The 26,314-nt window shown below is 30.3% G+C and overlaps 1 protein-coding gene across 3 annotated transcripts; it reads right to left on the bottom strand.

Annotated features, from left to right (window-relative positions):
- Positions 1-4,330: 4,330 nt before the first annotated feature.
- On the bottom strand, positions 4,331-12,831 carry LOC120073811 (glucose-6-phosphate 1-dehydrogenase, cytoplasmic isoform). Of its 3 annotated transcripts, none has more exons than XM_039026666.1 (16): positions 12,633-12,831; positions 11,963-12,171; positions 11,483-11,568; positions 11,278-11,344; positions 10,997-11,183; positions 10,753-10,910; positions 10,593-10,661; positions 10,347-10,405; positions 8,014-8,050; positions 6,221-6,292; positions 5,892-6,039; positions 5,611-5,706; positions 5,365-5,435; positions 4,871-4,986; positions 4,757-4,802; positions 4,331-4,674 (listed from the first exon to the last, which is right to left on the bottom strand). In XM_039026666.1, exons 2-16 carry the CDS (start codon positions 12,134-12,136, stop codon positions 4,507-4,509), a joined length of 1,554 nt encoding a protein of 517 aa, XP_038882594.1. In that variant the 5' UTR covers positions 12,137-12,171; positions 12,633-12,831; the 3' UTR covers positions 4,331-4,506. The 3 variants fall into 3 exon arrangements, with proteins under 3 accessions (XP_038882594.1, XP_038882595.1, XP_038882596.1); XM_039026667.1 differs by having other exon boundaries at positions 11,963-12,158; XM_039026668.1 differs by having other exon boundaries at positions 11,963-12,155.
- Between the last annotated feature and the right edge of the window lie 13,483 nt (positions 12,832-26,314).

The raw sequence follows: 26,314 nt of genomic DNA, 5'->3' as shown, positions 1-26,314 counted from the left end.
AGCGAGAGCGCAAGGAGTCCATTCGTGGAGAGAGCAAGATTTTCTGAGAAAAAAGTCTTCAACTGGTAAGTTCTCTTATTCTCTTGTTTATTTATCTTTAAGCATGTGTAATTTACTAGTTTGATGCATATCTATATGTGTGAATGTAAATGTGAAAATTCTATCACAATGTTTTGGAAATCTACTTCCACTCAAAGGTACTCTTGTATAAGAGTTCCTTCAATTTACATGTTTTTTCTATGCATATTGTATTTTAATTTATTGTTTTATTTATTTAAAAATCAATTTGTGGGATGCAAGACGTTTACAACGTTTTCGCTGTGGGACCGATCCCATTAGAATAAGAGGTCCCACTCTTTTCTATGACTGAGAGAGACTCGGTTTAGTGGTAGGACCACAAACCAGTTGTTCATTAGTGGATCAATGGAGACCTAAGAAACAAGATGTATTACAGAGGTAAAATGATAATTTTAACCCAGCTGTAAATATGAACAACCTGTGAAGGATCGGATTATTGATCATGGTTAAATCAAGTGGATAGAATATTATTTATAGTGAGGAGAGTATAACTACTGGGCTTTAGTGGAGTGACCTGATAGTTAACGATTGTTGGTTAATTCGGTTAAAAGAGTTTAGCCAACTAATTTTGGATCGTTGGAGCTCATGATCTATAGTTCCATTAAGTTCGCTTACTAGCTCATAAATGAACTAAATATTAAAATAGTGTGATGAGAGAATTTGAAACATTCGAATTTGTTTTAAGGTAGTTATTAATTATAGACGATATAGTTAAACGTTTAATCATCAAATTAAATGAATTAGAAACATATTTAAATATGATTTAAATATTAATTACATGAATAGGGATTCATGTTGGGAATAGATTTTTTATTAATTTAATATTCGATATTAAATCAATTTAATTAATTAAATTGTATAATTAATTTTTAAAAATCAATTATTAGAATTAATTGATTTAAAATTAATGAATTCCATTTAATATTAATTGTTGAATTAATATTATTTGAAATTTAAAAAATACATTTTGATATTTGAATTTAGGAAATTCAAATTAAATTTAATTTTGGTAAAAAAAAAATCAATTAAATAAAATGAGTTGAGTGAATGAGTTTTTCCTACTTCATCCACTCACTTAAACACCTCCAATTCCACTAGTGCATGAGAGGTTTTGATGTCAAATTTTCATGTTATTTGAATGCATGAAATAGTTTTATAAAACCAGAAATTCAATTGTAGAAAAGAGGATCATGCAATTAAGGGAATTGTTGAAGAATTGTTCTTCAAAATTCTCACACCAGAATCCTGTTATCCTCTCCAAAATTCTCTCAAAATTCATTCTCATTTTGGATCCCATAATCTAATCCGAGGCCAGAGGATAGTAGAGAAGACACTTGCGGCAGTCTACAACAAGTTTATGATTAATTTCGAGCTAAGGAGTTGTTGGATTGGAGGATTATTCAAAGGTAAAAAAAATCTGAAACCCTATGTGTATCTTGACCTTACATGCTTTAGATCTAAAATTAATGTAGTTAAAGTACTTAAGATCCCGAATTGCTTCTGCTTGTGAATGTCAACGCCAACATTCTCTGCATTTTAAGTTTTTTTCCTTATTAGACACCAAGGTACCTGACTTGTCAGTTTCCTTCTTAATATTTTGAGATCTGAATTGTTTGAGGGAGGAGAAGCGCCAGACTTGTAGTTGTTATATGTGTCAGACCTCTTACCGAAATGTTTGAGAATATGACTAAACAATTTTAGAAGCAATGATATAGAGGGAATCTTCTAACTCTTCATCAGGATCAACAAGCTCTTCTTTAACTAAGGATTGAAGAGCAATACCCTTATTCTTCTCCTCTATCTTCCCATCTAGGGACATCTCAAACGTAAGTAAGGAACCAAATAATTCATCTCTCTTAACTTTGTTATGTCTTGAGCTTCCTTAATGGCAATGACTTTTATGTCAAATCTCTTAGGTACCTAAGCACCTTACAACAAGTTTTTCTTCTGAAATTTTCTCTCCAAGAGAAAATGAGTCATTTGCAATGTCTAATAGTCGAACGTTGAATTAGGAAATGGATTCTTCATCATGCAAACTAAGGTTCTCAAACTTTGATGCCAACAATTGCAACCTCGACATCTTGACTTTAGAAGTTTCCTCATGTGTAGTGGTTAAGATATCTCGTGCCTCCTTAGTAAAGACACAAGTATTAATTAGTCCGAATACGTTGTGGTCTGCACCATTAAATATGGCGTTCAAGGCACGAGAATTCTCCAGTGAAGCTTCAACTTCTTCTCCAAACCACTGAGATTCTGGCTTCAAGATTTCCTTTCCATCATCAGTTTTAATGGTGGGATGAGATCACCCAGAGATCACAACCTTCCAAGTTTTGCTATCTATCAACTTCAGAAAGGTTGTCATTAGAACCAGAGGACGAGTGATAGAGCCACCTTCTTTGATCTCATCCATAATTGAAGCACTTAAGGTGAAGGTGACCTGCTTTGATACCAATTAAAAAGGCAATAGAATGATTGCCCACTTAAAATACGAATGTTAAACGGAAAGCACTGACAAGCTTTGTAGCAACAAAAATACTAACAAGTAAAGGCACACAAAAGCTGGTGACCTAGTTCAATGATAAACTACCTACGTCTAGGGTACAATGTGCCTAAGAAAGATAATTCACTATTGTTAAAAAGTTAAACAGTTTACAATGTAGTACTTATTTGTAATACACGACCACTACAGTAACTCATGTAGAGTTCAGCTCATTGATCAACTAGGCTCCTCCTAGATGTGAGACTTCTTGTCAAGCGTACTTAGGCTCCCCCTAAGTTTGATAATATTAATGTTAAGCAACTTGGCTTCTAACGATGAGTAAGATTCTCTCCTGATGATATCTTTCCTCCAGTCATCGAACTCCATTCACTGATGAATCTTAGAATCTTCCTAAGATGGAGAACTTTTTCTCCGAAGCTGAATTTTAGGCTCCCCCAAGACCGAGAACCCCTTCTCCAGTGGAAATGGCTTAGGCTCCCCCTAAGCTTATGATAATCTAAATGTGTTACATTCAACGGTTGAAGAACTCACACAATAGAATAGTGAGCAATAAGCAAGAATACAATAATGCACAATATGGTTGTAGAACAAAACATGTCTTGCCTGATTAACAAAACTGGTAGCCCTAGGAGAGGGCCAAAAAACTTCTTATAAAATCGTGGCCTAATAAGGAAAGAATGTCTAGAAAATATTTTCCCTTTTTGACAAAATAATATCCACCATAAAAAAGAAAATATCGATCAAAATACTGCTGTTAAGATTTTCCAGTTTAGAAAATAAAAAACATTCCACAAATGAATTTAGATTAGGAAAGAAAAAATATTATGCAAGATAACGACTTGTCTGAGACAAATGTTAAAACAATACTTACGACAATTGTAAAAACTAGAAACTGCCTTAGAAAAATTATAAAGACAATCGGTAAATTTCCAACATAGTCGATGAATTATCCAATATGGGCTAAAGCTATAGAACCATCGAAGTGTCTTTTAATCTTGAATCAACTGTCACCTCAATCTATACGATTATGAGAAAAAGATCGGATAGTCACCTCCACTTCCTCTTTCCACATAATACATCCTCCCGCTCGGCCCCTACCATCCACAATAAAACAACTGTCAAACTAAATACCCCTCTTCATGCTTTCAATTCTCGCCTGCTCACATCTTGTTTTAGTAGGGATAACCACTTGGGATGATTACAACGAATAACATCCTTTAAATGTCCTTGGGTTTCCTATGCCCCGGACGTTCCAACGCACAAGTTTCATTGTCATCAGTAGGGCTGCTGAGCAGCAGTGTCCACTGATACAAAATCAGAGCTCTACATAACCTCATTCTTATTTTTCTTCACCATCCAAATCTCAGCTTGGCCCTCCACATCAACCCCTTCAGCTTTGCGCTTCATCCCCCCTTCCTTCCTTACCCGCTTACCGAATATTGAATTCGGTCCTCCCCAATCTCCGAACATCGTCGAATGCCTTTGAATTTTCACTCTCTTTTGGTAAACATAATATCTCTCGTGACATCCAACGCTGACTAAGATCTCCATACAAAATTAGCCACACAAAGCGAATATCAATGCAAACACACAGACATCACTCTTTATCACGTCTTGAATCTCATTTAAATCTCCACTAAATGTTGCATAGAAATTCTAGAAACACAAACTTTACTAACCAACTACTATTTCGACATTGTAGCTTATAAGCTTCAATATTGGACTCTTAAAAAATGACGAACTGGAAGACTCTTAAAGTGGAAGGAGAATTATGATTATTGCCACTGGATTTAAAACTTCAGTATTGTTTTATACACGCCACACTAAATCCTTATTTTGGATCGATGATAAATAGCAAACTCATATACCCACTCTGTACTGTTGCAGATCAGGCTTTTACATCAACAACAGAAATCAAATAATATTTTCTACAATGTGGGAGGGATCCAAATGTAGCCATGGGTTTGAACATAACCAGCCTTTTCCAGTAGCTCGTCAGCCTCAGCTGGACCACGGCTCCCTGGTTTGTATGGAAGCGACTTCAGCTCACCGTTGTCGATTCTGTGCAGCAATGGCGTGAAGATCTCCCAGGCAGCCTGGATATAATAAAACTGTTTGTGAGCAAAAAGTCACCAAGAATCAGATGATTTGTAATTCTTTAATGTGTTAAGCCATTACCTTCAGCTCATCTCTACGAACGAAATGCTGCTGGTCGCCCCTTATTCTGCAAGGGTGCTTAACGTGATTAATGAATTCTACCACGAATGTTAGAGGATAAAGGATAGGTCTTACGTGTCGAGGATAAGACGCTCGTATGCCTCTGGAATTGTAACACCCTGATAACGTTGGCGATACGACAAGTCTAATTCACTCTGTACAGTTGACATTTCCAGTCCAGGTTTCTTGACCTGCAAAGTCCACAGCAAATAAGATAAGTAATAGAACTCATGAACAGGGTTGTCTTGTTAAGTGTTTTCAACCAGGGCAGTCGAGATATTTCCATATGAGATTGGACTAATCCACTCTGCACAAATATACATAACGAATCATAACGAATTGATATCTTTGATTTGAGTCCAATCGGAATGCTAGTTTCAGGGAGTCATGGACATTGGCAGTTTTCAGAAGTTAAGCCACAAACAGAAGATGCAACTAAGTTGTAGCCTAGAGTTTATATTCCAATTACAAATTGGCATTTCCAATAATCTCTCCACTAGATGCCCTTTCAAGCACTAAGAACACAAACATTTAATGATGAGGTTAGCTTATAAGAATTGTTTCCATACCGTAAGCTTCATGTACATGGCCTCCGAAGGTTGCAAGCGAATCACAAACTCATTCCTCCCTTGCTTTTTGCCTGCATCATGAACCTTGATCAATTTCGAGCAACTAAACAAAAGCAGGTTCAGTTTTGATGGTGTATCTTATACATTTGCGACAAAACATCAAGGACCAAGCCTATACGAGTACACAAGTGAGAAGAACCATTATGATATAGATTATACTCTGGAACTTTAGATCGAAGGTCTTACATCTGAAAATGTCACCCGGAACATCCTTGAACTGAACTCGAATTTCTGCCTTTCTTGAGCTCAATGCTTTTCCAGCCTTCATTATAAATGGGACACCTTAAATATATATACACACATGAAAGAACGTTAACTTTACAATATTTAATTAAGAATCCAGAGACTACACAATCATAAAAAGCCCACCTGAAAACGATGTAACTTGTCCTAAAATATGTAAAAGAGAATGACTACAAGCCAAACTGTAAATGAGAGGGGATTAAAACTTTGAATAGTAATCTTACCCTCCCATCTTTCATTATGAATCCTCAACACCATAGTTGCAAAAGTTGGTGTGTTTGAGTGATCAGGAACAGTAGGATCATCTCTGTAACCTTCATATTGCCCAAGAACTACCTCTTCATCCTTAATTGGCAGCACTGACTGAAGAACCTGTACCGAAAATGGCCAATGGCATTAGAGAGTAAAAAGAGGTGACCCAAATTCAACAGCACTCTTGAGGAACTTGAGAAATAAGTATAAATATAAATCTTATAAGATTTTATTTATTTATTTATATCATAAATGTGGGTTAAATATAGAATAAGATTTTTTTTTCAGTTTGAATTCCTACCTTTACTTTCTCATCTCGGATGTGCTCGGGTTTGAGGGAAATAGGTTTTTCCATAGCAACCAAACAAAGAACCTGAGAGGGCAGCAAAATATATGTATATATTAAGAACTTTTAAAAGGGCAAAAGTAGTAGATAGTTGAAAAAAAAAACAGCGGTAGATAGTTGAGTCAAAGTTGAATCTTCTACTAGTGCAACAATAAACCGAAACTAAAAAATTTTAGGAACATTGTGGGAACAAGTCCCAATTACAAAATTTAAGACACGTTGGATGTCTTTGTCACAAAAGATAATAAATTACTTATTAATAAATTTAATAATGGAAGTACTCAAATAAAATTTATTCTATTTTACTTGAAGGTGAGATATTAGTTGAATCAAACAGACATTCAAATTCGACATATTAAGATGATTATGATGTTCTATTTATTACAAATGTAATCTAATTTAAAATTTTAACTATTTAAAAAATAAATAAATAAAAATAAAAAAACCCTCTTAATTGTATTGTATTTGCATTTAATTTGAATATCGATATACATTTCTATGTTTTAGAAATATTGCCTACTTTTTTTAATATACTTATATTTTTATATATATTTATGTTCAGTACTTTCTTTAATATACTTCTACGGTTATACCTTTTTTTTTTCCCGCAAAGGCTCTATATGATAATATATGCATGCAAGATATATTACGGGCATTTAGTTTGATAATAAAACGCTCTTAGTTTGGTAGAATGCAGGTCTCCAAAGGGAACATTAGTTGATTACCAGGCCCAGTTTGGTAACCATCTCGATCCTATTTGGTAATTATTTCGTTTTTTTGTTTTTGGTTTATGAAAATTAAGCTTATTTCCTCCTCATTTCCTACGATGATTTGCATTTTTCTTTAAGTACCATGGTTGAACTCTCAGCTAAATTCCAAAAACAAAGACAAGTTTTTAAAAGCTATTTTTTTAATTTTCTAATTTTGGCTTGGTTTTTGAAAAACTAAAAAGTAGATAACAAATGAAGAAATTTGGAGATGGAAATAGTATCTATAGGCTTAATTTTGAAAAAAAAAACCAAAAACCAAATGGTTATCAAACGGGACCCTTCATTTTTTGTGTTTGGTTTTTGAAAATTAAGCTAATTTCCCCACATTTTCTTTCAATGGTTTGCATCTTTTTTTAGTACAAGAGTAGAATTCTTAGGCAAGTTCCAAAAACAAAAACAAATTTTTATCAACTACGGCCCCGTTTGATAACCATTTCATTTTTTGTTTTTGGTTCTTGAAAATGAAGCATATTTCCTTCTCATTGCTTACAATGATTTGCATCTTTCTTAAGTATAATAGTTGAATTCTTAGCCAAATTTCAAAAATAAAAACAAGTTAAGCTACTCTTTTTAGTTTCTAAAATTTAGCTTGGTTTTTTAAACCATTGGTAAAAAGTTGATAACAAAGGAAGAGATTTGGAGTTGAAAGTAGTGTCTATAGGCTTAATTTTCGAAAACAAAAAACAAAATGGTTACCAAAATGGGCCTACTTTTTTTAGTTTTCAAATTTGGCTTGATTTTTTAAAACATGGGTAAGAAGTAGATAACAAAGCAAGAAATTTAAGGGTGAGATGGGTGTTTGTACACTTAATTTTCAAAAACTAAAAACCAAAAACCAAATAGTTACCAAACGGGATCTAAGTCATTAGAATTGGACCAGACAAATATTTAAGAACACAAGTAGAGGATAAATGAAACTCATTTCATTTTCAGCTCTTTAGGATCCAAAAATATTTTGAGTCAAGATCAGCTTCTCACCTGTAATAGATGGTTTTGAATGATATCACGAATAATCCTACAAAAACAGAACTTGAATGAGTACGATTAGTAAGGATATGTTTGAGAGTGATTTAGTGAAAATGATTGGTTTATAATTGATTTATTAAAGTTGGGTATTCATTTAAATATTTTAGCAAGAAGTACATTTTTAGTCCCTAGGCTTTGGTATAGTTTCCATTTGGTCCATAGGAATCAAAATGTTACACTTTTACTACTAAGTTTTGAGTTTAAATTCTATTTAGTCCCTAGATTTCAAATTTTTATATTTGTCACCCTTGAGTTTTAAGTTTGTTTTTCTTTATTTGGTTTCCTAGATTCCAAAGTTCACACTTCTAACCTTGATTTTTCACTACATAGTCACTATCAGTTCTTGGTGTTAATGTATATTAATTAATTTAAAAGAGTTAATGGATTATATTAAATTAGTTTTCATTAATTTTCCATCACTATTAAAATTAATTAAAAATCTTCAGATCGTTATTATTTTAAATTAATTAATTGAAAGTTAACAATGAAGACCAAAGTGAGCATTAGTAAAAACTCAAGGGTAAAAGTGTAAAATATTGAAACCAATGGATCAAATGAAAACTAAACTCATAACTTAAGTGTAAGAATGTAATGTTTTAAAACCTAAGGACCAAATGAAAATTTAAACTTAAAACACAGGGGTAAAAGTGTAACATTTCGAAACCTATAAATCAAATTGAAGCTTAGACTCAATATCTAGAGACCAAAAAGGTACTTTTTCCATGATTTTAATATTTGATTCCACACTTTTAAAAAGTGATGTGTGATTTTGAATAATTAAGGTATGTATAGAAGTAAGGTGACCTTAAAATAAGTGGTTTAAACCTAAATAACTTAATAATTATTACTTTTGTAAAAGTATTCTATTACAAATTATTTTAATCTTAATTCCACACTAGTAAAAGAGCTTTTAATTTAATTAAGAGTATTTTTCATAGCTAATGTTTGTTTTCAAAAGTGATTCTAGAGTAATCATCTATACTATCTAAAACGGGCTATGGGGGAGAAACATTCGTTTTCTCCTTTTGCCCCCTTTCAGATGATGGTTATATAGATTATTTTGGATAATTTGATAATTAAATCAATTAAAAAAATCTCATTTTAAATACTTTACTTTATCACGGATTTGGTTTAAATTTTGGGTTTTATTTGATTTTTTAATTTTTAAAAAAAAATCTATCAAATTTGGTTTTTCACGTTGTTTTTTTTTCTAAGTTTAAATCTATACTATCTAAAAGAGTATAGGGGAGAAAACATGTTTTCTCCTTTTGCCCCATTTTAGATGATGGTTATATAGGATTTATTTTGGGTAATTTGATAATTAAATCAATTAAAAAATCTCATTTTAAATACTTTACTTTATCATGGATTTGGTTTAAATTTTGGGTTTTATTTGATTTTTTAATTGAAAAAAAATCTATCAAATTTGGTTTTTCACCTTTTTTTTTTAATTTAAAAGAAAAAATCATTATCTAATTTTTTTTAAAAAAAAAATCAAATCAAGATTTGAAATCTAAATTTGTTCTATAAATAGTTAAATTAAACCTTCATTCCCGTGGATTTTTTTTCAAATTTGGGTTTTATTTTATTTTATTTATTTTATCAAAAATCTATCAAATTTGGTTTTTCACGGTTTTTTTTAAAAAAATTTAAAAGAAAAAATCAGGTTATCTAAAAACTAAAAAAAAAAGTCACAGAGACAAAAAATTAGGACAATAAAAATTTGAGAAAGAAAAATTTTAGAGAGGGGAACAAAATTTAAAGAGGACAAAAGTTAGAAAGAATTTTAGAATATTGGTGAGAGAAAAAAAGTGAAAGAAAACGGATAAAAATTTAGGGGAGAATAAAGTTTAAACTAGAGATTATATAAATATAGAGAGAAAAATCGGAGAGAGCAAGAAAAACTAGCGATAAATTATGATGAAGAGAGAAATATTTAGAAGAAAAAAAAATAATTATTCACATAATTTTAAAACAAGATAAAGTGAAATGTGAGGAGCTCTTTTTTTTTTTTTTTTAATTTGATATAATAGCCATTTAGAAACAAAATCGCTCACAATCACTTACTAAAAATTATTTGGGAATCACCTCCTATCCTAAAACGAAAATCACATAAACTAATTTTAGGCACGAACAAAAGTGATCTCTGTCCTTCCTAAATCACTTCCAAACATGCCCCAAATTTTCATATATATATATATATATAGCACACAGTGAAAGTGTTTAACTTCGCACATAAAATTTTCAGATGCTTAGTAGAGTAAATCAAAGGACAAAGATCATACCCATATTCATCAAAATATCCACCACGCCCCTCAGTACCAAAATCCTCCCTGAACACGATCTACAAGGGAACAAAATGCAGGGGGAAAAGAAAAAACAAGCATTAGTACACAACTTTAAAAGAAGAAAAAAGAAAAAAAAGCAACCATGCTTGAACTTTCAAATCGATTGTACTTCAGCAGCCTCGAATTTATTGCAAGTGTCTTGTAGATGATCATATAAAATTAAGTAATGAACTGAACTCTCACCTGAACATTATCAATGTTGTCACGGTTCCAAAGGGGCAAGAAAAAGCGGTTTGCGAAACGAAGTACCAACTGAAAATTCAAATTATGCAAGAACATATTTAAGACTGCCATTTTCAGAATCAGAGACAACCAATAATATCTTAGTTACAGTTAACATTACCAGGTTTTGAACCAATTCCTTCCCCAGATAGTGATCTATACGGTAAATTTGTGGTTCATCAAACAGTTCTCCAATCTGGGAACTTAACTTCTCCGCAGATGCCAAGTCCTTGCCGAAAGGTTTCTCCACAACAATCCGGGTCCATCCACCAAGATCAGCTAAAAACAGATTAAACATTCTATAATAATCAGTATTCAGATATAGACGAATGCCAACCATGAAAATAATCTGCACTTAAACTTACATTTATTCATGCAATAATGCTTGATCATCTTGCAGACAGATGGATATACCGAAGGAGGAAGTGCAAAATAGAACAGCCTGCGAGATGATCCCTCTGTACTATTTTTGGAAATCTCATGCTCTGAGATTTCCTTATCCAACTTCTGAAAACCCTCCGCAGAATCATACGAACCACTTACATATTTGATCTGTAGAAATTATTGCATTTATGCATATGTATGAATCTAGTGAGTACATACCAATACTAACACAATAATAATGTGTAAATTGAGAGACACTAACCAACTGCAGAAACTTGGATACTTCTTCTAACTGCTCTGAGTCAGTAGTTTTGCCTTGGACAAGATATCTGCAATCATTATTCACATTGAGCAACCCGTAGTGAGTATATACTCATTGCAAGAAAAAATCAATGACTCAAGTAAGTTGACTCGATCAAATAGAGAATGACATTAAGAGTAGAAATAGAGAGGGTTCCATATCTCACCCACGTATGCGGTTTCTTAGATCATCATCAGAAATTTTCGACCTCGCATAACCAAAAATGTGAACTTCATTTGATTGCAGGAATCCCTAAGAATAACAATTGATAAAAAGAAAAAGAATAAAAGAGTTAGATCATAAAGCACTATTAAATAGTAACCGAGAGTATCAATTGTACAATGGAAAAGGAAAACACTCAGGTAGTCAAATTGAATAAACCATCAGAGAAATAAGTGCAAAGAGATACTATCTAGTAGCTAAGGACTCATTCATGTTGTCAGATGCTCTTTCAAAAACCTTTATAACAATCAAACAACCAAACAACCAAATTACTCCTTGAGAAATCCTTATAAAAATAGGCATATTGGAAGTGGTATTTGAATCATTGAATGCATGAATTATTACCACCTACGTTAAGTTATGATCTATTCTACTCTTCAATACAAAAGGGAGAGCCAATTAAATAAAATAAAAATAAACAAACCTGGACAAAAAGGTGGAAGAGAGCTGGAAAAGTCTTCTTTTTAGCAAGATCTCCAGATGCTCCAAGCACAATAATGGAAAGACAGCCAGTTTCCGGCACATTCTCTTCTCCTGTAAAAGAGTCATTTCGAAGAGAAGAAGTTCTTTTCTCAATATGCCATGATCCAGATTCCATCTTTTATGCTGTTTAGTACCTTCTGGACAAGAAACCTAATTATCAAAATCGAATGGAACAGAAAGAATCACAACTCAATTTGCACTACAAGATTCAATTAAAGGCAGCAGCCTGGCCTGAGAAGAAACTTAATCCAAAACAGGGGGAAAAGAAAAAAGCATGCAAAAGGGAAACAAAGTACTGTAAAAAATTCCGTCAAAGTTAACAAAAAGAGCCCAAGAAACGAAAAAAAAAAAACAAAACAAAACAAAACAAAAGTGAGATTACAAGGAATCCACTCCAATTCACGGATCCGATTCTCTATAAACGAATATCAACCCCATCCAACACCAAAATTCTCGAACTAATTCAGTAACGATCAGCAAATCTAGCTCCACCCGATCATTTTCAAAACATTGAATAAGAAAAAGAATCAAACCCCACAAAAATTAAAACCCAAATCAATGATCATAGTAAGCGTCTTAAATGTTAGCAGAAAAACAGAAAGAGCACAAACCTATGCCTCTTCTTCTTCAAAATGGGGTGGAAATGAAGGGAGATTTTAGAGATTCAGTGTGATTTTAAACCGTTGTGTGGTCGCTCACCAAACACCTTCGTCGTCGGCAAATGGCACTCAGCCACTTCAGCCGCCGTTGTAGACACGAAAAGAAAAGAATCATTTTTTTGCTTCGATTTTACATCAACGTCCCCATTTTTCGTCTTATTATCCTTTTCGCCCCTTAGTTGCATCGTTATTAGACTTTTATTTGGTGGAATGTTTGTGGTAAAGGATTAATGAACTTTTCATCTTTTTTACTTTACCAAGATTCCTTTTTAATTAAGTGCACATTCAACTTTTGCAATAATTATTTGTAAATTATGCATAATTGCTAATTATTCTTTCTAAAGCTAGTTACGAAAACGACAATTAAATAACATAAAAAAGAAACGTAGTGATAAAGAAGATCGACACACAGATATACGTGATTCATTAACAATATGTTAGCTACGTCCACGGTATTTGAGAGAATATTTTCAGAAATTACATTAAAAAAAAAAATAGCGCCTCTAGGGTTAGAGAGTTTATATAGTACTCTACTCTAAATCCTAGGGTCATAATCGTAAATAACTGCAAATAAATAAATATGTTGAATACAAAATCTGAATAGGTTTCAAGGGCAGCGAGACCCCGTACTTGGTTATACGAAGCACCAACAAACAGATTCAAGGCATTTCAACAAAGCTAATTTTCTTTAATATACCTGAAGTTGCTTAAATCAATTAGTGTTTATTGTTTTTATCTTGCATCGATAGTTGCACATATTTTAAATTAATAAATGCTTATAAACTAATAAGCATATATCAAACTTGTTATGCTCTTGTAGAAAGTTTGAAACATTGTGATGAATAGTTATCTAATATCTTTTGAGATTGAATAAAACATACGAGCAGATGTTTCTGTGAAAAAAAATCAATTTCAACCAAATAATATAATATCATTTTCTGAAGTGAATATTCCAATATTTAATAATTGAGGTCGGAGTCATGTTAATAAATGAAGAAGTAGTTATTCTATTAAAACTATACATATAATGTTTTGAAGGAAATTTTCATTTTCCAAATGTGATGCAAAATAGACAATAAAGTGACTAAGTTATATATAATGGTTGCAAATACACTGAAAGTTCTCAAAAAGAGCTATTATTTCTAGCTTAATTCGGACTCGTTAGTAGATTTTATGTGTTTATTTTCCTTATTTTGTAGGTATCGAGCAACCAAGAGGTAGAATTGGGAATTTGAAGCCGATCGGGGTTAATTTGAAGCAATTTGAAGTTGATTTGAGCATTCGGGCTTCAAAGAAATTAAAAAGACCAAAATGCCCCTACCGGAGCATCACAACATTCGTAATTTTCCTAGGTCTGACGCTCATGCAACACTTGGAGGCAGTAGATCGTGATGTAAGGGAGTGTTGCAACATTACTCCTAGGGTCACAACGCTCCGGAGATTCATCAGCGCCATCGTTGCAACGCCGCTTGACACTCCAACCCAACGTTGTGTGACAGAATAGGTAGCGTTGCAATGCTCCCTATCAGCGTTGCAACGCTACGAACTTTGACGGACGAAGTGCAAAGCGCGGCACGAGTGAGTGTTGGACTTCTGCCTTGACTCTCCCCTTCAGCCGCTTTAGCGTTGCGATGCTGCCCTGATTAATATTTCTCTTCGGTTTTAGGTCGAAACATGTTAAAATTGTATTGTTCTTTAATGGAGGTTGAGGAGAGGCCTTGACTTCTTCCTTTTCCTTTATGTTTTCAATATCCTTAGGTTAGTTTTTATTTTATTTTCGGATTATGGACGTGTTCTGGAGTGTAACCCATTGGTTTGTCTATGAATCGATGAGGTAATCTTTTGTTTAGTTATTGGATCAAGCATTCTTGTCTTTTAATGAGTTTTCTATCTAAATTTTTGCTTTAATCTAGAATTATGTTTTTCTTTGAATCTTGCATGATTTAGATTTGCTTTTGTGTGTTGGATTGACGCCTCTATCATGATCGCATGTCTTAGTTAGTTAAGTTCAAGCTTGCATATATCCTTGTAATCGTCTATGCTTTGAATTTACCCTTGTAGCATTGATTAGATGAGCATGTTTAAGTGTATAGGCTGACCTTGAATATTTGCATCGCATGTTTAATCCAGATTTAAAGAATAAATTGATTATTTGAACATGATTTTCTTGACACTTAATCAACATAGTTGAATCATTATTCTTAATTCATGTGTTTCTAATTACGAATTAAGACGCTCGATTGGTTCAGATTAATTGATTTTCGGCCTTTGCGGAGATTAGTTAAGCCGCATCGATTGGGCAGTTATGCATGCATAATTCGAATACATGAGATTTCGGCAAAAAAACAATGATTTAATTTACATTGAATGACTACTTGATCCGAGAACTAGATGAATTCATTACCGTTTTGTATATCCCTTGCAATTTATCTTTCTTGCATGTTTTCAATATCAAAACCAAAACCCAAAACCCCGTTTTTACTGTTTTTTCATGGTTAAATCTAATCCAAAAAGAAATCAATTATTCACTTCTCTGTGGTTCGATCCTGCACTTACCACTACTGTTGCTACGTCTTTGTAGTGATATGAGTGGTTCATTATTATAAAATTTTTTTGATCAAGTCTGAGACTTATTAACGACATAAGTTTCAGGCTCTGTCATACACCATCTAAAATTGAAAACAATAACGAGAAGACAATGTTATCAAATAATGCAAGATAAAGAGTCTCAATCGTAGTCAAATCACATTTGCAAAATGACTAAGTAAACATGATAAAAAAAAACAATCTAAATACGTTTGCAATTGAGGCTTATTATGATTGATTCATTAATGGAATCTCATTACGATTGTATAATTTTTTATTACAAATTAGTAAATATGACCTAAAATGTAGAAACCAACCAAATATCTAGTTTTTAAAATTTTATTTTTTAGAATTTAACTAGAATTCAAATATTTATTCTTTAAAAAAATGAAAAAAAAGGATAGTATAATATCATCGAGAGGAAAGTAACATATAGCTTAAAACAAATTTTTCGTACAAAAAAAAAAAAATCTTATCAAACGGATGCTTTGGATGAACTTGTAATAACCCTACATTTTAATACTCTTTTGTTTAGACTTATTTAAAAAATATATATATATATATATTCTGTCATCCCAACAAAAAGAATTTAAAACACCAATTTTGAACTTCCCAACTACCATCAAATTATTCATTAAAGAAAAACAAAAAAATAGGCAAAATCTCGAAACTGCGAATCTGGAGATCACGAGAACAGAAACGTATAAACGTGACAGATATGGTGGGGTCAGATCCTACGTGCGCCGTTGATCAACCTAAGATAAAAAAAGAATTTACTGTGGTATCGGGAGCACTGAATCAAATAAACTTGTGTTGGTGGCCAATAAGATGAAATTGTAATGTAATGTAATCCAAAAATCTTTGTTTGGATTGACCGTTTTAAATCTAATTTGTAATATAAGACTCATTCATTTTCGACAGTTTTCAATCTAATCATCTTTTTCATGTTTCATTATCTCATTTTCATTCCGTTTTCGATTACTCACGTTTTTCAACACTCATTTGATTCTCAGTAATCTTGATTACATTCCAATTCTTCAAACATATTCTATTATCACAAACTCAATGCTTCCAATATATCTCTTAATTTTTTTTAAGTTAATACATCTCTTAATTTTAAATGGACTAAATTATAAAAATAACTCCAAATCTTATATTTTATGTTAAGAACATTCTTACCCTTAAACTTTCAATAACTTTAACTCTTAATGTTTTAAAACAAGTTTAAAAATACTCATACACCTATAATAGCCAATTTTTTTGAAGTTATCCTAGGTTTGAAAAAAAAAAATTAAAACAACTTATATGAATACCTTCATTTTTTTTTCTTTATATAGATAATTTCGCTTATCTCCAATTTGTCAAATTCTTACCCTAATTTTCTCAACTATCAAACATAAACAAAAGCTTCAAATTGAAACATAAAATCCAACAAATTCTAACCAAATTCTAAAACCAAAATTTGTCCTTAAAACTCAACAAAACCATGGATAATCATATAAAAAAAGGATTGAAAAAGCAATATATTGTTTATCACTTTGAATCTTCTTAACTAATCACAATAAACATGGTAGTTTGAATCGCAAAAATTGATCAACAAAGTCTCCATTACAACAAAATTGGTAATGCACATGTGTTCTTTCTTTTTCTTCCCACTAGTTGTTCTCAAAATTCTTATTCAATTCTCAATGTTTCTCTAATTCTCAATTGTCTTACTCTTTGTGTATTAAACTGAAATGACATATTGATACGTGCTCAATTACTAATATACAACGTAAAACATTTAAATAATAAGGTTCCTTGGTTGGTGTCATTGTTCTCTTTCTTCTTGCTATAGTATGTATAACTTAATTGAATGATGTAGTTTTTTCTGGAGATGAACAAATGTCAAATAATTACCATGACGCAACAAGGAGGGAGGTGGAAGAGATAGAAAAGTACTAGATCATAGATTGAAGTAGAGGGAGAAAGAGAAAATGGAAGAGGAAGACCGTAAATATGGTGTAGATAAACGCTAAGTGCATTTTTTAACTTTTTTTTTTTTTTTTTTTAAAAAAAAGTTAAGTGTACTAATGCAACTTTTGAAAGTTCAAAGGTATTTTTGCAACGAGATGCCAACGGTTTGTCTATGAAGCACAAATACTTTATGTGAGGCAAAAAAATCAGTATGAGATATCAATATTCCCAAATATTTCATAGATACGTATTTGATACGCGATTTGACGTAGCTATTTTTTTAAATATTGAATACACGTATCCCCTTTCAAAACTAAGCAACCCTATGTAAGAAGTTCTCTACCCAACCCGAAACTAAAAGTAGGGGAAAAAAACAAACAAAGCCCTAGAATTATGTAAACATCATCTTCAACAAAGTCACACAAAAAATAACTCATTTAATTATCTCGAAAAATTTAAATGAAGAAATTCTTCATTTTACTTTCATACTTCTCCCTCTAATCTTCTTCTATAATTGATCTAACTCTAGTGCGCCATCAACCTTCTTTTGGTTTTAATTAACTATTGTATTTACATATCTCAGTGTTTATATTGTATTTTTTTATTATTGTCATTAACTTAACATTTTATGCTTTTAAGTGGATTGCATTTATCATCTTTATGTTAAATTTACACATATCCTAGATTTTTTTTTAAAAAAATAAACATATTCTTATCGTATTCGACAATCCATATTCTAGGAATTGACGTATCGCCGTATCTTATCGTATTTATATCTCATATATGTATCTGTGTATGTGTTTCATAGTGATTTATGTTCATATACTAACAATAAGATTTTTTTAAAAACAAAAGGATTTTAAACGTACTTTTAAAACTTTTGAAAGATCAAAGGTATTTGTGAAACAACATATATATAATAACGTTTTCCATCCAAAATTAATAGTAAAGGTATTATTGACTTTTTTAAAGAATAGTATTTTGTGAAAAGTGTTTTATACTTTTGGAACTTTTTACTCTAAAGTGTAAATATTTGTAAATATATTTTTATATTTAAAAAGAACCTTTTTTTTGAAACAAAGTACAAAGTTCAAGCGTATTTTTCGTTATAATTTAACCTTTTAATTTTGTGTCTAATAACAAAACGTCATTAAAATTTAAAATCATCTAGTTAATTTTTTTTTTGATATATGAAAATCATGTAATTAGATTCTTAAATTTTTAATTTTATATATAATGAGATCTTTTAATTTTAATTTCGTATTTAATAGATTCGTGAAATTTAAAAATAATTGATATTTCATAGACTTCTTAGATACAAAATTGAAAATTTAAGAATTTATTAAATATTTTTTAAAATTTAAGAAATATTCTATGCAACCTTTAAAGTTTAGGAACTATTTTTAGTTGAATAGCATATGTGACGGAGATTTGAAACTTGTAGCCTTTAATAGTATTTTAACAATTTAGTGAAAAAAATTTACAAAAAATAGGTAATACATACTGCTTTCCTTCCGCATTAATTAAGCAACATTATTATATGATATATTATTTTGTTGTATAGGCTCCTCGCATTCTTAAATCATTCTTTTGTGAAAAACAATGAAAAGTAGTATGAAATATTATTCATATAACTTATGTAAAAATTTTCCAATCATTAAACTATTTTTATGTTGTAAAGTTTTAAGGGTTGAAATTGTAATTTAACCTTTTATTTCCAACATAAAATTTCGTGTATTTTAGAATTAGAAAGATATCTCAAACTTTACCTTTTTGTTGGGCATTCATTTGATTATTATAATTTTTTCAAACGAAATACGAATTTAATAAGGTTTCAAGCAAAGATGACACTAGAAGTCTAGAATTAGATTTAGGTTTGAAGCTTGTGAATTTTGAAAATCTCAAGGTTAATTAGTTTGGATTATATATATATATATCATAAAGTGACAATGACACCATTGGTAGTTGTTGACCAATCACATTGTCCAAGTGTGTTGTGCCACACATTGAATTCATTTCATTTTAAATTACTTTGGTCGGTTAAAAACAAAATCAAACATATTTAAATGTAGGTCTCCATTCCATTTTTTTAAGGAATTTTGTTAAATGTTAAACTTTTTAAGTATGAGTAGGGGTGTAGTGAAGGTGGATCTCTAAAAGGCCTATAATTCTATCTAATTGGACTTTTTGTTTCAAACCCTTCTTGTTTTTGGTATACCCTATAAATTTATGAGTTAGATTTAGACGTGCATCACTTCTCTCATGTATTCTATTTCGATTAATGAGTATATGGAAATATATTTTTCTGGTTATAGGAGGTTGAGACAAAGAAACCAATTATCTCATTATCTATTTGTGATATTATAATAGAAGTACTGTCTTGTATGTTGGACTCTCTAGCTTTTTCCTTTCACTTCCATTACCATTGTGATCAAATTCGTCTCACCAACTTATATTTAACTGGCGATTTAATGATTTTTATCGTTGGAGTCAGAGGTTCTTTAGCTTTCGTTCAGGGGATTTTATGTTGTTTCCAGTTCTAGTAAGGCTTTGTTGCCATTGATGGTAAGAGTTCTCTATTATGTGCTGGCATATGACTTGACTTGCTAAGTTTGAGGGACTCTTAGTATTTATGAGGTTTCCTTTGGTTTATCTTTCTGGCCATTATCTTGGGTTGTCTCTTATCTTGAGCAGGCTATTATATGCTTATCGTTTTTTTTTTTTTTTTTCCAAGTTGCTAATCCATGTGAGAAATATTTCGATTAAGGTATTGTCTTTTATGAGTTGGTTACTACTTATTATATCTATTCTTTAGAGCTTTCATATCTTGGGGTCAATGTTTTTGTGCTTCCCGTGCGAGTTGCTCATGAGTTAGATCACTTACTACACTCCAAAGATGGATAGTGTAGAAGAGGCTAATGTAAGTTTGATGTTTATCTCCCTTGTTGTGAGGGTGCTATGGGAGTCCAATGTACTCCTTTTGAATATTGTTGTTGTTATGAAGCTCTTATAGTTGATCCCTATTCCTTTTTGTTTTTTTGTGGGTATTTTGGATGGAGACCTACATTTTGTTAGATTCGAGTATCAGATGTGGGTTAGTCCATCTAGCTTTTTGTCTTAGTGTTGGCAGGCTATCATTCGAATTCAAGACAGTTTGTGGCACTTGGTTTTTATTCTCTATTGTGGATGGACGTTATTATTTGGTTTGGTTTGACACTTGGCTGGAAAGGGACCTATTATTTCACAATATAGTAAGATTGTTGTTTTGGATATGGATAGGTCACTTAATACCAAAGTTCATAATTTTTTTTTTTCCTGTTCCCAATGATTCTTGGTCTAGACCTTCTAGTTTTAGAGAGTTAGTAGACCTCTCAGGGTAGGTACATTTCGTGGTGCCCGAAGTTGAATGAGGGGATCACATGATTTGGTTTCCTTGCCATTATGGAGTTTCAACGAGTCATTGCTCCTAGAAACTCCTTGGTGCCTTGATCTAACCTCCTTTGATTTAAAAGTAAAATTCTGAAACACTCTTCTAGAACACAGGTTTTCATGCGAGATAGGCCATAAACACATGATTGTATTTTAATCACTCATATTTTGATATCTCTATTCCATGAAAATGGGTAGACATATTAACTATAAGCTAAATGTCTTTCCTATTGAATTATAGATACTGTAAAATTGAAAACTTTAAAACGTTAATACACGAGTGAAACTATTAATTTCATATCTGTCAACCTAAGTATAATACAATTATTTAAGCTCTTCAATAAAAGAGTCAGAAATTTGAACTACACGTGTTGAACTTAATAAAATTAATAATGTACATCTACACCAATCCCATACATGAGCATTAAAAGCTTATTTGGTCAGCTTCATATAAACTTATTTAATGTGATTGAAGTCTGAACAAAATGACATGTTTTTGTCAATTTCTGCGAACAAAGACCTTATTCAAATTTGAGAATTGAATGTGCTATATATATTAAGGGAGAAATAATTTATCCTTAAATAAAAGAATTTGACTTTGAAATTAATAAAATAATAAATAGTTTGGGAATTAAATATCTCACCTACCCATCTGTGGCCGCCAGACATAAAACTGCAGCTGTCACATACGACCACGACTTCATTCGCAAGAGAAAACTAAGAGCAATGGATTAATTAATTACCTTTTTTTTTAAATTAAATTTCCAGAGCAAGGCCAACAGAGGCATGGGCTGTTGGGTAATTTGCCCTCCTAAGATATTCATAATTACTATGAAACACGGATACGGATATAGCTACATGATATAGATAAGATTAGATATGAAGATTCATCAATTTCTAAAAAACTAAGATACGGATACGTTGAAAGATACGCCATTTTTTATATATTATTTTAATATATATTTCTAAAAAATGAGGATACTGATACATTGAAGATACATTTTCTCTTGCTTAAAAAAATATGTTGCCTAGTTTAGATTGAAAAAAAATTAGATGAGTTGTTTGTCTTTTTTTCTTTTAAAAAAGTAAGTTTAAAAATAGATACATCAAATCACTCGTTAGATACGTATCTGAGAAGTATCTGAAAGTATCGGTATCTAATACGGATTCTTTGGCTCACATGAAGTATCTGTGCTTCATAGCTCATAAATGAAAGGTCAAATTATACAAAATATAGTTCAACTTTATACTTTATGTAAATATTTTTAATATACTTTTAACAATTTTAAAAATATATTTAAATTTTTAAAAAATGTTTAAAAATACTTTTATTATTAGTTTTGGATAAAAACTATTAGTGTTTTGTTTTAAATATACCTTGAACTTTCAAAAGTTCAAAAAATGCTCTTAAAATTAAAGAAAAGTTCAAAAATACTCTTAACGTTGATATATGAATAGAACTCAACAATATTTCGTTGCTTACCTATAAATGTTCAAAAGTTGCATAGTACTCTTACTTAAAAAGAAAAAAAAAAATTAAAAATGCTCTCACTATTTATCTACTCCTCATCACCACTTCCATTCTCTTTCTCCCTACTTCAATCTATGACATATCACTTCCCTATTTTCTTCCCTATTTTCTTGTTATTTTCTCCCCTCTTATTTTCCTTCTTGTTAATTGTTTAACCTTTCCTTTATCTCATTAAAAAAAATTGTCGCTTTCAATTAAGGTTATAGGTTATAATAAAAAGAAAGAGAATAATAGAAGTACCACGAGGACCTATGTTTTAACAAGATTATATTTAGTAGTTGAGTATGTGTTAATAGCCCAATATATTCTTCTTGTATTTGGTAAGTTTTAAGGAAAATTTTTTATTTTTTTGAGTTTTATGGGATTTTATGCTTTAACTTGAAGTTATAATTTATATTTTGTCGTGACAAAATTGGTGTCATGAGAGAAAAATGAGAGTACGTAGATGAAAAAAAAAGATGATATCTATATAATTTGCTTGAAACTTGGTTCTTTTTTTAATTCAAGAAAACTTCAAATAGATTAAACACTATACTATAGTAAGAGTTTTTTTAAACTTTTTTTTTTATTTTCCAAGGCTAAAAGTAATAATGCAACTTTTAAAAGTTCAAAGATATTTGAAGTGAGTATTAACGGTTTGTGTTCACATACTAACAATAAGAGTATTTTTTAAACTTTTTGAGATTTTAAGGATATTTTTGAAATAATACATGAACGATATCCAAAACTAATATATAGCAAGGGTACTTTTTAGTTGTTTTTGAAAATTTAAGGGTATTTTTTGACGAGTATTTTACATAATTTAGTCTAAATGAAATAATTAATGTTATAGTATTAATTTAGATATTATTCTTAATTTAGATTTATTTCATTTTAATCATACTTTTAATTAGAATTGCAACAAAAAATGAAAGAAACTGATAAACCGATCCGATCAAAGTGGATCTCGGTTCGATTTCTGAATATTAAATTAGACATATTAATTTGTATTTGAAAAACAAAAAGAATGATTAGTTTGGTTTGATTTTCTTATTGAGAAAATCAATCAAAATCTAACCAAATCGATAGTGCATATGTATCTTAAATTTAGATGAATGGTGTATTATTAATATTTTATTATGTTAAATGAATGATGAAATGCATTATTCTTTTTTACTTTTAGTATTTTAATAATTATAGTGCATGTCTATCTATTATTTAGAAAAAGACAATTATTATTGTCTAAAAAGAAAAGAAACAATAATACTCAATTTTCATTATAAAAAAAAAAACAAATCGACCAAATTTTAATTTGAGAAAACTTAAAGTGCCCGATTCAAAATACAAACTAAAATAAGATTGAAAGATTAGAAAAAAAAGTTGTTACAGATATAGAAATTAGATCCAAAATATTAGCAGTATAACACAATATTTAGAATTTACATATTGTTAATAAAAATCCATGATAGATTTTATTGTATTTACAGTTATTTAGAAATGTTGCTATATAATTCATTATTAGTCCTAAAAGTGTTATTAAGTAATTACCCTCAAAAAGAAAAATAAAAATAAAAATTCCATTTGAGATCAAAACTAAAACCCTAACCAACATAGAACTAATTCAATAGAAAATTGAACTATTAGTTTTGTCCTTTAGACATCAGTTTATGTCCCATTTAGTAAACATTTCATTTTTTATTTTTGAAAATTAAACTTATTTTCTTCTATTTTTTACAATGATTTGCATATTTTTTAAGTACAATAGTTGATATTTTTTGCCAAATTCTAAAAACAAAAACAAGTTTTTAAAAGGGAAATTCTTATAAATAGAAAAGTCTAAAATGTTTACACTTCATAACAAAAATTTGAAAACTATTTTGTACTTTTGGAACTTTTTGCTATAAATTGTAAATATTTTTAAATATTTTTTTTATTTTTAAAAAGACACCTTTTTAAAAGCTACTTTTTTTTTAGTTTTCAAGATAGGATTTGAGTTTTTAAGCTATTGGTCAAAAGTAAATAACACACTTAATATTCAAAAACAAAAAATAAAAAACCAAATAATTATCAAACGAGATCTTAATTTTCTATTTTGTAAAACAATAAGTTCAATTTGGTTCTAATTAGTCCCAAAATTGAGAAAATTGAATTCACTATCCCCTTACTTTTAACCATCCCAAAATTTAGTCTAGATGTTTTTCATAAATCTTAAAATTAGTTATTAAAAATTATTTATTAAATTCCAACAATAAATTTTAGGTAAGAAAATGCTATGAATATATTTATAAAATTTATGTAGAGAATGCTACTATTCTTTTTTGGAAAACTCAATAATAAACTAAATATATATTAGGAAGATTTATTGAGAGTACAAATTAACAAAAATATAAGAATTAAAATGAGATATAACCAAAAATATATGGAATCAAAATTGTATTTTAACTTATATTATTTCGACCACAAATAATTATTATACCAACCTAATGATGGAATCTATGAAGCACAGATACTTCATGTGAGACAGAATCCATATCAGACACGTATCAGATACCGATACTTCAAGATACTTCTCAAATACGTATCTAACGAGCGATTTGATGTATCTATTTTTATGCTTACTTTTTTAAAGAAAAAAGACAAACAACTCATCTAATCTTTTTCAATCTAAAACTAGGCAATCTATTTTTTTAAGTAAGAGAAAATGTACCTTCAATGTATCAGTATCTTCATTTTTAGAAATATATATTAAAATAATATAAAAGAATGACGTATCCTTCAACCTATCCGTATCTTAATTTTTTAGAAATTGACGAATGGTCTTATCCAATCGTATCTATATCGTATAGTCGTATCTGTGTCTGTGCTTCATAGAATGAAATCAACTCAAAATAACAATAATAACAAGTAAATTAAAAAAAAAATAGAACATGATAATTGAATCGTTGTTAAATTGTTAAAATCCTTCTTTACCTTTGTATTTGGACACTTATTTTTATTTTTGTAATTGTAATCTTAAAAAAGATAGTTTAAATTAATTTTGAAAACATAGGCATGTTGTGTCGTTTTAAATAAGAATAATTATTACTTGACCAAGTTCAGTGACAACTAACTTTAAACTAACAATGTATACCAATGAATAACTTTTTTGTTCTTCGACGTAGTCTAGAATTTTAGTTAATGTAATTATGGACATGTATGTCAACATGAGCGTAACTCAATTGATATAATGTTTATACTATCAATCTTAAAGTCAGAGATTCGATTCCCCATCATACACTTTAATTACAATATACGTTTCAAAAAAAAATTATGGACATGTATCTCCTCAAAATTTATTCACTTCCATTACTTATTTTATGCTATCATTCTCTTTTATTTTGTGAGCCTATATGCTTGTTCCTAGTTTGAGAGTTTTGTTTGACTTTGTTTAAGTGCCTTAGAAGTAGGTTGTTATGTCTTTGTTTTTAACAACCTTTGCAAAAAAATAAAAGGATACAAGTCTTGAATACAAATGGAAGGTATAGATACTAAATTTGGATGGAAAGTATTAAGGCTAAAGTAGACTCAAATCCAAAGTATAGGGATAAAATAGTATTTTAATCTAAAATATAAGTTTCATAAGTTAAGATTCTGTATATAATTTTTTTAATACAACCGATGCTAGGTTAAAAATTAAAAGTTATGATCTCATTGTCATAAACTGAAACGACCCAACTTCCTAGGACTTATAGTAGGACGTTACTACATGCATGCATAAATATCAAAATGAATTTCTCACAAATTTCAACTAAGTCAAACGAATTTTGTTAAATAAATAACTTTTGTAAAATCTAAATAATTAAATATCTTTGATTGGGGTCCCCTTGAAATATAAGTTCAAAATAAATTTCTTGATGTCTTATAAATAAAAATTTCAACAATGAAACTCTAAGTTCAAACATTAAGACTGGATTTTAAAATACTAAAACATGAAAATATGAGCAGAAGATTCTCTCTGGTCAAAATAGCACAATTACGGGTTCCTTCTGCCATTCACCAATATGTCTTTGCATTTATCTGAAAAACATAACATAAAAAAAGGATGAATATAAAATACTCAGTAAGTAACCACAGTACTAGGGTCAAGTTAAGCATCTATGTCCTTCAGATGTCA

The sequence above is a fragment of the Benincasa hispida genome, chromosome 3, assembly GCF_009727055.1.
Source record: "Benincasa hispida cultivar B227 chromosome 3, ASM972705v1, whole genome shotgun sequence".
In the NCBI taxonomy this organism is placed as follows: domain Eukaryota; kingdom Viridiplantae; phylum Streptophyta; class Magnoliopsida; order Cucurbitales; family Cucurbitaceae; genus Benincasa; species Benincasa hispida.
The sequence above is the reverse complement of the archived record's forward strand: the minus strand, read 5'-3'. Positions and strand labels throughout refer to the sequence as shown.

Coding starts and splice junctions, on each gene's coding strand:
- LOC120073811 (XM_039026666.1), bottom strand. CDS start 12,136: ATGGAATCTGGATCATGGCATATTGAGAAAAGAACTTCTTCTCTTCGA. Junction 10,662..10,752: donor AGGAATTGGTTCAAAACCTG/GTAATGTTAACT, acceptor TTGAATTTTCAG/TTGGTACTTCGTTTCGCAAA. Junction 6,293..8,013: donor TTCAAAACCATCTATTACAG/GTGAGAAGCTGA, acceptor CTGCCCTCTCAG/GTTCTTTGTTTGGTTGCTAT.